The sequence below is a fragment of the Carassius auratus genome, chromosome 30 (genome assembly GCF_003368295.1).
Source record: "Carassius auratus strain Wakin chromosome 30, ASM336829v1, whole genome shotgun sequence".
Classification (NCBI taxonomy): domain Eukaryota; kingdom Metazoa; phylum Chordata; class Actinopteri; order Cypriniformes; family Cyprinidae; genus Carassius; species Carassius auratus.
Genome location: NC_039272.1, coordinates 10,065,275 through 10,078,128, shown reverse-complemented (window position 1 = coordinate 10,078,128; position 12,854 = coordinate 10,065,275). Strand labels below are relative to the sequence as shown.

Here is a 12,854-nt window from a genome sequence, read left to right as displayed (position 1 = left end):
ATCAAAGAAAAAATATCTCAGTTTCCACAAAAATATTAAGCAACACTACTTCTTTTCAGCTTTGATGATAATAATAAATGTTTCTTGAAGGATGATGTGACACTGAACACAGAAGGCTTTATCACATTTATGCTGCATCCAGCGCTTCTACTTGTATTTTATAATATTCAGCCATTCAAAACCTTTCATATATTAATATTATAATAAATATTAAACGTTTCCCCCAGCATAACAGCAGTCGTGGATATTTAAACCCAAAAGAAAAACTCAATTGGACATTAAAGTGGAAAGCAGTACTTTATTTCTAATTATGCTACAAGTCAATGGCAAAACAAACAAACAACAACAACAAAAAAATCTTTCACCAGTTTTTTTCTTCTTTTTTTTTTTTTTAACCCCTGAGCACCACAATCCAGCTTTCCTATAATGCACTGGATTTATCCAAAGTGAAGAAAAGGAAAATAAGCTTAATACACAGCGTTTAATAGGATCTAAAATCTACCAGCATAGCATCGCTGACATAGCTAAACAAGGTAAACAACATATTATTCTTTAAGCACATGAGTGATTCTTTTTTTTAAATGATAGTCTTTTCATGAACAAATGTTCCAACATTGTCATCAGTAAGCCTGTGAACGTAGTTTTGTAAAAGCTTTGGATATGGATTCACTCGGATTCGTGTTTTTTTGCTTCTCCAGAGAGAGTTCGTCCAGGATTTGCTCTCAAATCTCTGCAGTCTAGTGACATGAGCTGAAGAGAGAACAGACAGCCATGTGAAGGAATAGACCGTGCCACTGCTGTGAAAAAATAGAAGCTGATCAAGAGGTAAATCACATCCAACAACAGGAATCAGACAATTGTGCATTGATTGTGCCCTCTGTAATTCCACATAAATATAGACTATATATTTCCATTAATCCTTGCACCTATACAACAAAATGATGGTCAGGTTTAATCGTTTTGATTAATCGTTAATGTGCTAAAACTCTGGAAATTGTTATTACATTCTTCGATTGCCATCTGTGCGCTGAGACTTACTGAATATACAGCTTGGCCTTTAAAATTTTTCTTTTTTTTTTCTTGAAAAACATTTTGATCCAAGTGCTTAAGATCAAGTTAAAATTGCAGCAGCAGGATCAAAAAAAAAAAAAAAAAAAAAAAAAAAAAAATCTGCTGCTTGAGATTGAAAGTTAAGAATGACAGCATTGGGTCAGAAATTGCCAACCCAAGAATATCATCAGATCTTTGGTATTTGTAAAAATAAGTCCTGTTCTGAGCACGTCTCCTCATTCAAAACCCACTAGACTTTATATATAAGTTTAGACTAGTTTATATAACTTAGACTAGGTTATATATTTTCTGAAAGTCACATTATGTTGTGAACAGAAATGACGACTCAAACACTGGCATCAATGGAAGCGCTGCAAACCGTAAAGCTAAAACACTTTAATGAACTAAACGCCCATGGTTGCAGCTTAACTTGAGATATGTTTCATAAGATGTATTTTAGATCTACTGATACTGTAAAGAATAAGCTCGATCAGATCAGAAGAGACAGAATCCTTCTGGTATTTCACTTCCCCCCTGTGTGTAAAGAAAAAAAGCCACGGACAAAAACGAACAAGCAAAGCAACTGACGCCGTGTTGAGCCCTGTGTGGTCCAGCCTCTGGTTCTGCAGCACAAATCACGCAGGCGAAAGCAAATTCGGACCAGAAAGGCTATGATTAAAAACTGGCTGCTGTGATTATGTTGTTGGCACAGTCTATAACAAATGAGGTAGATGTGTGTTCATCATATATTCCCTTCTTTGGTAAAACAATACAAAATAGAAAAAAAAAGAGAAAAGAAACAAAATCCAGTGATTTGTTGAAAAAACATTTTCAAGTGGTTTCACAATAAAAATAATAGAAATGAAATAAATGAGGTATATCTTGTTTTCATCATCTATTATCTGTGTTTGCAGGATGTGTGAGGTATTGGGCTGCAATATGACTTTTTCTTACTTTAAATAAAAGCGTTGTTTTCTGAAAGCACGGAAACAGCCCAAGTTTCAACATGAAAGGGAAAGAACAGAGGTAAAAATAAATACAACTTGTCTACGGAATTCAAAAAAAGGAAAAAAAAATGACACGATAATATCCTCCCATTTCCTTTCCAATAGAAAAGAGAAGACGAAGAAGAAGAAATAAACATGAGTGTGAGCAAAAAAGAAAAAAAAAGGGTGAATGGAATAAAGAACGAGAGGTGAACTCTCAAATGCAAGTGCATTGTTGAAAATGTAATGAAAGCTGGATTCTATTCACAACATCAGCTGATGCCCAAGATGAGTCATATTCATGATCTTCTTCTAAAGAGCCTGGTCCAGCTCGCAGTCACACGTCACAATATCATTTGACCCTCCACTTCTGAACCTGCCATTAACCAGTATGACCTGTTTTTCCTTCTACTAAACCATTTAATGAACGCTTTGCTATAAAACATGTGCTGAGGTGGTGGAAAAATCATTAAACACTGTCGACAAGTGTTCCCCAAATAACTCACTAATCAATGGAACATATTTCCCGTCATGAGAGGATATAGTAGACATAATGCTGTCTGCCTTCCTCCGTAACAAGCTATAGAAATGAACCATCTTGCATTTATGATTCTCCCGGTCTTTGCTCTGATGGATATGATAATGATATATTTTCTTTACAAACATATATTTAAGCAGTAATACAGTAAATAACTTATTCTCCCTGACTATTTGATGCCCAAGTTAAATGGGATGTGGTTTGCTTAAAATCAAGATATTAAAATATCAACTCATTTTGGTAACCATCTGCAATGGCATCAGATATGTGTGATGGTGTTGATAAAACTCTGGATGAATTGTTGTAACATTATCAAATGAACCGCTAACATGCCGCACTTTTTCTCTTTGGTAATAGCTGAGAGTAGCTCTTGCTGTTTGATTCAAGAATGCAACAGGTAAAGATGAAGATGCCCAAACTTCAGGACCAGTGTAGGAAAGTGAAGAAGAGGAACATCCCATCCTCTGAAAGTCACACAACGCTCCTTGTGTTCGTGGCATTTGTCACGCAGTACGTTTTAGTCGTTCCACGCTGAACAATGCATCCTCAGAAGAACAAGATTACAAGCTGCAATTTGCTGCATATGTGAATGTCCCACACCTCAAATGTGCGCTGCTCGGCCTTTTGTTTTAATGGAAGTTTTTTCGGTGATGGACGCTCCCGTCCTGATTGCAGGGGGAGGGTTAGAAAAACAGTAGAAAGTGTACATTGTACATTGAAGGAGACAGAAAAAAAGCGGTCCAGCAGAATGACCTAAAGACCCTGCCTTATCTGACGTCGGGGGAGAGTTGAGTGAGGTGTTGTGGGCTCAAGGGGAGGTGGCTGGTCCGTGTGAGGAGGCGGTGGAGGAGGAAGAGGAGGACGGCTGCATCTGGGTGCTGAGCCCTGGGCTGCTGCTCTTTCCCTGAGAGCTGTGTTGGTGATGGATTCGCTGGCTGCCTGGCATGAAACCTATGGCTGGCTTACGGGCAAACAGGACCCCTGCAGTCAGCAGACACATATTAAAAGTTAGCTTTTACACAACACAACACCATCAATAGGTCAGTTACTAAATCAGTTTTTGTTTATATTTATTAAAAACATTGAAGTGCAAAATTCTCATGCAATAAATGTGATTGCAAATAATTTCATGTGATAATACTAACAGAGGTTCAACTAAAACATGTTTGGAATTTGATCAACACCCCCGTGCACAAGACATTTCTAGATTTTGGCGCAAATATTTTTACATTTCTATTTTTTTTTTTTTTTATTTGCACAATACTGGAGATGCAGTATCCGAAGTACCTGATGTCTGTAAATTGATTAAGTATCTAACTTTTTGTTAAAAAAAAAACAACAAAGTTAATTATTATTTTTTTTAATGAATTAAATTCAGTTCTCATGAATCAAAAATGAATTAACCACATACATTAATTCAACATTTCTGAAAATATCTCCTGACATTATAGGATTGGAAGGCAACTTAATCGTAATTTAAACAAATCATAGATCATTTTATTTTCATGCCTTTGAACATAAGCCTGTCACTGGCAATCCATTTCATCAATCTGTCTAAAGTAGACTTTTGTGCCGTTCACACCGATCTTTCATTTGATATTTCTTCAGTATCATGCACCATAAATTGGTTACATTTAAAAATGTACATGCATTTTCTTTTTTTCATTTCTGCACTGTTTAGCTCTTTTTACGCACAAGAATGCTTCCAGAGCCACAAGAGTTCAAACAGAGCCTTTCTCATTCTGTGCTACTGCGCAGTGCAACTCATTATTTTTTATTTTAGGGTTTCAACTCATATTATTTTATTTTAGGGTTTTAACAAGAACAAAGCAAGTAAAGCAACTGAGTTTATATTTTTAATTGTATTATTTCTTATATAAATAATTGTGATAAACTAAAGCATTAAATCATTCACCTTAACAAAAAAAAAAAAAACTCAAAGCTGTACAGGGAACAAACCTTCAGGAAAAATGGTAAAACAGATGCCACTTCAACTTGATCTCCTGAAATGTTCCCTGCAAGCTTATGAGCCATCTTCTAGTAATTACTGTCTCTCGCACATCAGGCACAAGCACTGTATCTAGCTAAGGCAGAGGGCCTTTCTCTCGGGCACGAAAGACAATAAGCTCCATCGACTTCCTGGCGCCCAGGCCCAATTTTAAGATATTTAACTTTTTTAACTCTATTGGACTTGCCACTTCATTACGATGGATTTTATAGCAAAGACATCAAATTGTGTGGAGGACTAAGCGCGGGGGTGCTGCTATAACTTATTGAATTTCCTGCCTGCAATTACATCAGCAAACGGCGCTCTATTTACCTGTGTAGACAACCCCATTTATTTCTATTGACATGTTGATGCTGCTAATGCCGTTGGTAGACAGGTTCAATGCAGTCTCTTGTCTATCATCTGTCAAGAGAGGAGCCAGAGAGCGGGGAAGAGAAAAACTCAATATGAGCATTTATAAAAGGAACACAAGAAGCAAGAGAAGCGTGCCACCAACTATCGGCGATAACTCATGAGTGACAGGATAAGGAGGGGTTTATTAAAAGAGTTGCAGGGAGGTGACTACTCTCAAAAAGATGGGCCTTTCACTTCGTCTGCATCATAAATAGAACAATTCTTCATTGCAGTCAGACTGTTAACATTACACACAATTTATTCATCAGAAACACATTAAGTAGGAGACCATTAGATTCATTATTCTGAACCAAAAAAGGGATTCATATTTCCAAGAAGTCAGCTGCTGTCAGGACTTTCAGTTTTCACTCTGTCATTACTGTGGATGTGCAGGTAAACACTAAATAACATTTAATATAATCTTTCAATTGCAGAGTGTTTCTGTGTGAAAGTCTTGCCCAGCGTTACATTTTTTTCACCGCATAAAGAGGATCTTGTTTAATGGGTGGTATAAGAGTAAGAGACATGCAGAAGACAACAAAACACATTACTCATGAGCAGCCTGCAATCACGGCACACACTCTCATTACGTGAATGAAATCATTAACATTAAACACACGGCTTGATAGAAATCACTTTTTTCAGAATGTCTCATAAACTCTTATCATTCTGTGTGATAAAAGAGACAACTTGTTATAGTGTTATAAAATAACTTAAAGGAATATTTGTTGTTCATTAACAATTATTCATAAATAAAATTATTTTCATGAATTCTTTCTCTCACAGGTGACACTTATCATAGTGTTTGGTAAATAAAATAAAAGTGTCATTCATATTTTTTTTTTTTTATAAATTACTTCAGTTTGATAAAGGAAAACTGGAAGGCTAATGTTTTGTCATGACAAAATAAATAGACTAAAATGCATTTGAAATACATTTATTTCATGCTAAGTATACTACAAATACATTTACATATTTATGTACTTGTGTACCCCGCCATTGTACTTTTGGTATACTAAGCTGTTATACTTATAAAGTCTGCTAAACTGGAACTTTAACACATTTTTTGCTTAATGCACTTTAATGCGGAACAGAAGTAGTGCTGAGGTCCAGCTAAAGATCTACTGAAGTATATTTGATTGTGCTAAAGTGGAACTATTGTAAGTAAACTTCAGGTACACAGGTAATCTACATTATTTGACCCACAATGTGCTCTCTCATCACACCTCTTACTGTGTAGGTCATTCTAGAGACACAATTCACTTTATTCTCATTTATATTATATTTCCAGACAAGTTTACAAACTGCTGCCATTTCATTCATCTTTCCAATTGCTATTAAGAAAAACTACTATGGAAGTCAATGGGGACCACAAACTGTTTTTGGCCACATTCTTAAAAATATCTTTTATCTTTGAAAGAAGAACGAAACTAAAACAGATTTGGAACAACTTGGGGGTGAGTAAATGAATTGTAATGTTTGGGGTGAAATACAAAGTAAAAACACTGAAGATGTACTTGCCTTCCTTGCACCCACCTCTATTGTTCAGTTTGATGTTCATGGGTAGCTGGGAAGCCATGGCGAAGAGATTCTGCTGTAATGCATGCTGCATTATCCTCTGCTGCTCCTCTGCCATGAGCATCACTTTCTTCTCCGGTGGCTCTCCAGACTCCAGCTTCTCGCGCAGCTGCTCCAGTGCGGCCGCCTGCACGGCTGCTGCAGCTGCAGCCTGAGCTGCGTTGTGGTGGCTGGCCAGAGACACAGGGATGCCCATCCTGTTAGTCAGGCAGCTGGACAGCAGCGAGTCCTCTGTGGAGCAAGAAACCTCTTTAGGTGACACAACACTTAACAACAAAACAAATATAGTGGACCATCTAACATCCTAAATCTTGGAAATGTTCTACTAATTTAAGTACAATGGAGGACCTTTTTTAAAGTGCTACATTTTGCCACACTGGACAGTGAAGTGTAACAGTTGAGAAAACAGAAGCCCTTTATCACAAATGTATATAACACAATGTTATAAGTTGATTAATCAGTTGATTACTTTAATGTTTTTGTACAATATCAAAAAGAACTGTTAGATCTATATATTTGAAAATGTCATTTAATCCTTTAATGGCAAAGCTGAATTTTCAACATCATTACTTCAGTCTTCAGTGTCACATGATCCTTCAGCAATCATTCTAATACACTGATTTAGAATCTCTTATACTATTATAAATGTCCTTACTCACACTTTTATTTGATTTATCTGACATTAATTTTGATACTGTACACCTGATTCACTTCAAGTAAATGATACTTTAAATTATATGTATTGTAAAACAGAAAGTGTAAAGGAAAGTTATTCAATAATCTAAATGCATTATATTCTACAAATGTAGGTTTATAAATGTGCTGCAATAACATCCTCACAGGGAAGTATGAGTATGAAACACAAGTCATGAGATCTATTTACAGCTGCTTTGTGAACACTATAAATACTGTGCGATTCGTAAGGCTCTTTGATCCTTAAAGTTGCGTGACTTGTCTTTTTCCATATGGGCACATTACTGAATCATGAAGCAGCCCAATGTCTCTTTGTGTTTCATTTCTCCTGCTGGTGTGATGCGGAAACTGGCAGAGTGGGCAAGAGGAAGTCCTGCAAGCTGTTTCCTGTCCGCTCTGATGACCATTCAGGCCACAGCGTGGAATAAGCGTGAGTAAGACGTGGCAGTGTTATTGTGTAAGAAAGATGACTTGTCCTTTGGAGGATCCAGGTTGTAATTAAAACAATAACATTCAATTTCCTGATAAGGAAGAACATTTCTCTCTCTCTCTCTCTTTTTTTTTTTTTTTTGAAAATCAACAATCAATAGCATGCTGTTGTTTTTAAGTGGGATTTTCTTTGTTATATTATGCCTAATTCTTTTACATTTATATTATTGCATTTTATCATGTTATTATTTGATCTGTTTTTGGAGTCTATATTATTTTATTGAAACAGCAACAAATAATTTAGTAAAATGAGGTTCCACTATATTGGGAAAAACAAGCTTGAAAAATTCACATTAATATTATAGTATTTTGACTTTGAAAAAAAAAAACTATGTTGTGAGAAAGGGAAATATAAACACAAACCTTTCTTGATGACAGTCTGAGTCATGTGCCCGCCGTTGGGAGTGGGCATGCTGATGTGGGGCATCTGGAGTTTTGGGGAAGCCAGCAGGGTGGGGGTGCCCACGGGGGAGTAGTTAAAGAGGGTGGAGCCATAACTCTGTCTCCGGCCTTCGCGCCGGTTGCTGTCGATAGCTGCCTGAAGCTCCCCGGGAGAGCTCAGTCCCCGCTTTTCACATTCATAAGGATAGAGGTACTTCATATACCTGTAGACAAGGAAAGACAGAACTGGGATATATAACCTAATCACAATAACACTATAGCTACAGTCATTTACAGTTGCCCTAAAAAGTATTTGGATACTTAAGTTACACTGAACTACTAAATATCAGTCATACTTTATTTTAAGGTCCAGTTCTTGCTACTAACAAACCATTAACTATGACTTTTGCCTAAATAAACTCACTCTTAATTTGCTGCTTATTAATAGTTAGTAAGGTAGTTGTTAAGTATTGGGTAGGATTAGGTGTGTAGAATATGGTCATGCAGAATACATGCTTTATAAGTACTGATAAATTAATGTGTTAATAGTGCTAATAAGCAACTGGTTACTAGTGAAAATTGGTCACTAAAGTGTTACCTAAATATCAATCCTAAATAGTGGCATCTTCAAATAAATGTTTAGGATCTTTACTCAGAACAAGCTTCATATTTCTGTGACATTTGACCAGAAGATCTCAAAGTGATTGTTTCGATGAAGTCAGTTGTCCTCAAGTTCACGCAGGGGTCATAACAGAGTAACCACTGGTGTAGTTCATAACATTAACTATATGTTCCACTGACAGCTGTCACCAAAAACCCGTTGCCTTCACTTTGAAATGTACATCTATCATTTTCATAGTTATCCTATCATTTATTTCAGTGGTTCCCAACTGCTGTTGTTCTGTAGCATATGCAGCAAAAGTATCTAAGATAAATTGGCGGTTTATTCTTAAACCAATCAGTGAGTTTGAATAGTGGAAGCATAGTTACAATTTAATATTTATTTTTTGTTATTTATATATATATATATATATATATATATATATATATATATATATATATATATATATATATATATATATATATATATATATATATATATATATATATGAAATGATGTTATTATGTTATGACTTAGGCATTTTTTATATATATATATGAACAATATTATTTCTTTTAATAGTAATTGGCGGCCCAGCTGCAATACCATCGCGACCCACTAGGGCGCGGCCTACAGGTTGAAAATCACTGATTTATTTAATTCATTTTCAATGCATAGACAAACTACGTCATTCAAGTAAAAAAAAAAAAAAAAAAAAGAGTACAGTGTAGCAAGTGCACATTCTTCCTCTCAACAGTGCTTTGAAATCCAGATTTCTTGCATTCCTCTGTTTACATGACGAGATGAGAGGCCATCTGCTCAACTGTCATTGTATCTTTTACTAGGTTCATGATCAACTTAAATAATGACTGCTTTCAAATTCCATTGTGTTTTCTTATGCCAGCCTACAGGGCTACATGAAAACTGGATGCCTTAGAACATAATTGAGTTAAATGACAGTTCTGAGGGTGGACATGCACAAACAAGTTCATGTGTTCACCAAGTACGTCAATGATTTACACAGAAAGTAGAAACATACAAGAAAGGAGTTAAATATTGGAGTCAAATGTAAAATGTACTAAAATGCATAAAGTTGAAATCTGTTTATGAGGGGTATAAAAAATTAGATGAATTATATGACAACAGTTAATTAATCAATTGGACTGCAGTTAATCACATACAGTATACACTACCATTTAAAAGCCTGTGGTCAGTTTTTTTTTTAAAAAATAAAATAGTTTTCTAATTATCAAGGCTACATAAAATTGATCAAAACTGACAGTAAAGACTTACATTGTTATAAAAAAGATTGACTATTTAAAATAAATGTTCTTTTGAACAACAACAAAAATCATTCTGAAGCATTGATAGTTAGAAAAAAGGATTTCTGAAGGATCATGTGACACTCAAGACTGGTATCATGGCTGCTGAAATTTCTGAATTTAAAACCTTAACATATAAAACAATATATTCAAACAATATTATAGTATTTTTGATCAAATAATTGCTTAAGTTTTGTGTTAGCATAAGAGATTTCTTTCAAAAAAAAAAAAAAAAAAAAAAAAAAAAACCTTTCCTACCCCAACTTTTGAATGATAGTATATTAATGCTCAACACCAACAACACAAAAACACTCCAGACAATTCATATTGTATTAGATGAGTAAAGCATTAGTCAAAAAGCAGCTTTAGAAATCAATATATAGTCCACAGCAATCCATTTCACAATCAAGTATGTCAGCGTATCTTAGCGGCTATTCACACACAATGTTTTCTTTTGTTCTGAGCCTTTAAACATATGCAAAATGTCTTACTGTCTGTAGGTTCTTTCCAACTAAAAGCCATGTTTATGAATTTTTTTTACTATATTAAGTTAAATAGCGAGCCCTAGTCTTTTTAAATTCACATTGTGCTGATTTAATCCTGTACAATGCTTAAACAGCATTAGTGTTTGTTTGATGGATCTCAGTTTAGCAGTACAGATCTATCTCTTTCTTACTTTTACCAAACACTGTCAAATACAGCCTGCTCTTCACTCTCTTTATTCTAAAAGCAGGTAATTGAATTGGACAAGATAGACAAGAATCAACTGGCAGTCCTCAACAGGTTGTTCCCTGTGGTCTGAAGTTATCTCACTCACTGTGTTCGGAGGGTGAAAGCCGCACTGGTGATGGAGGTAGGCAGGTTCAGGCCTTTGGTAATCTCGCGCCATATTTTCTTATTGATGACTTCCACTAAGCCGCCTTTTTCGGTGACAAGCTTGTAGAGAGTGTAGAGATCCAACACCTGCTTGGCCATGATAGGAATCCGATTCACTGGAGTCCCTGCAGGAGCCGGGGGAAAAAAAGCACAATATCCACAATCAATGCCATTAACTCAAGCTCATCGACGGGCCCCTCGGCCGCTTATAAGGCCAATCAGTCAAGCATAAGTAAAACGTCCGACAGCTTCCCACTCCACTTAGCAAAAATATCACTTTTTGCCTTCAGTCAAAGGTCTGCGCTATCTGTTTTGCCTTTAGTGAAAAGAAAGACCTGTAGCATCTTATTAATGTGAAAGTAACATCCACACTGCACACTGTATACTCAAAGTGAAAATCATTTATCATGATCTAATATGCACCATAAAGCCTGAACAGCAGTGAAGGAAATCATTTTTAAAAGAGAACAAAAGTTGCCAAACATCTAAACTCTCGGATATCGATGCTTAAACACTGCTCTCCTTCCCTCTGTCAGTTCATTTGTTGAATGGAAAAAGACCTCGGTGATAATTTGTGCTCACGATTTAATGTTAGGTTGTAATGTGCGAAGGGGATAAGCCCTTTGTGTGCATCTGAGACCGCCTGACCTCAAGATAATTAACCTGTATTTTGCTGATAGAGTTCTATTGTGCCCATTGGATTTGCCATAATAGCAATCAATACGTAGAGAAATATAGAGCAAACAACAGCAAGCAGAGCCACAGTCTGAAAAGAGCAAGGAGAGCAGAGCTATGGTCTATCAAGGTAAAAACACATCAATTAAGACTTGTAATTACGGCTTCATTTTGCCTCTCTGGCATGTGAACTAAGAGACACTATTAAAAGTAAAGATTTATCTGCCTTCTCTCTGAGACAATGCTGGCATTAAATCTGAAGTAGCACAAACGTCTAAAACAATCGATCGATGTTTCTAACTTCTCCTCAAACTGACCACACGAGTCACTGAAGTAAAAGTAAGTATCAACGGTCTTGATCTGAAAAAGCCGAAATGTTTTAAAGTGGTGGTTCTCGTCTGGATTTGATTCACAGCGCATACTTTAGAACCGAAATCAAGTAATGACCCGACACGGTACCAATATGTTTACTGAACAAAAAACAAAGAAAACTCTCTTAAAAATAACACTGAAATGTATTCAATTAAAATCATTTAGATACGATTAATCTTGGTAGAACAGTGTGGCTGGCAAAAAAAAGAAGATATTCCTTCATCTGCTACAAGTGACATTTTGTGACATGTTAGCCAAAATGATGTCAGGCCTATATAATATTCATTTCCCCCCTTTTTAAACATTTGCATAGAGTGTAAAACATCATTTTTGGCCAAGCTGACATGCAGTGCTTGCTCTTATTATTCCCAGCCTATAATTCAATCAGTCATTGTGGTGGGGGTTAGTAATATGTGCTGTAATAGACATTAGACACTATTTTGTGGGTTTTAGAGAACATGCAAAGAGGAAGGATCTGTCCTCCATAACCAAGGCGGATATTATCATAATGGCTAAATCTGGTCAACTGACTATGGATCTTGCTTATATGCTGAATTTGAATGGACACAATGTCTGCTGATTTATTGCAAAACACTGTGAAACATGTACCATGCAGAATGGGCCAAATAAGATGAGTGAGCGTTTTGACAGGAGGTAGAAAATCAACTCAGTGTGTGACTTCTTCACAATAAAAATAACTTTTTTTTCTCAAAATGTTTTGGGAGACTTTGCAAATCAGAATAAAGGGAGAACTAATGAATAATCTGTCGTAATAATAACTGATTGTACTGTATTCAATGTATGAGCTTTTAGTTTTTTTGCATAGTAAAATAAAAGCATAATTCTATAATAAGCCTTTTACCTTTTTCCCCAATAAAATTCTGTCAATACC

General features: G+C 35.8%; 1 protein-coding gene across 4 annotated transcripts in view; it reads right to left on the bottom strand.

Moving 5' to 3' along the window:
* Window positions 1-278: 278 nt before the first annotated feature.
* The window catches only part of LOC113049147 (AT-rich interactive domain-containing protein 3A), a 68,976-nt gene continuing 56,400 nt past the window's right edge, over window positions 279-12,854 (bottom strand). For 2 of the 4 annotated variants that reach the window (XM_026211216.1, XM_026211218.1), the window contains 5 exons: window positions 10,857-11,040; window positions 8,099-8,340; window positions 6,497-6,784; window positions 4,895-4,984; window positions 279-3,555 (listed from right to left, as the gene is read on the bottom strand). In XM_026211216.1, coding sequence (XP_026067001.1) covers window positions 3,383-3,555; window positions 4,895-4,984; window positions 6,497-6,784; window positions 8,099-8,340; window positions 10,857-11,040 — 977 coding nt within the window. In that variant the 3' untranslated portion in view covers window positions 279-3,382. The remainder of the gene's footprint in view (window positions 3,556-4,894; window positions 4,985-6,496; window positions 6,785-8,098; window positions 8,341-10,856; window positions 11,041-12,854) is intronic. The other 2 variants (XM_026211217.1, XM_026211219.1) reach the window with 1 other exon arrangement.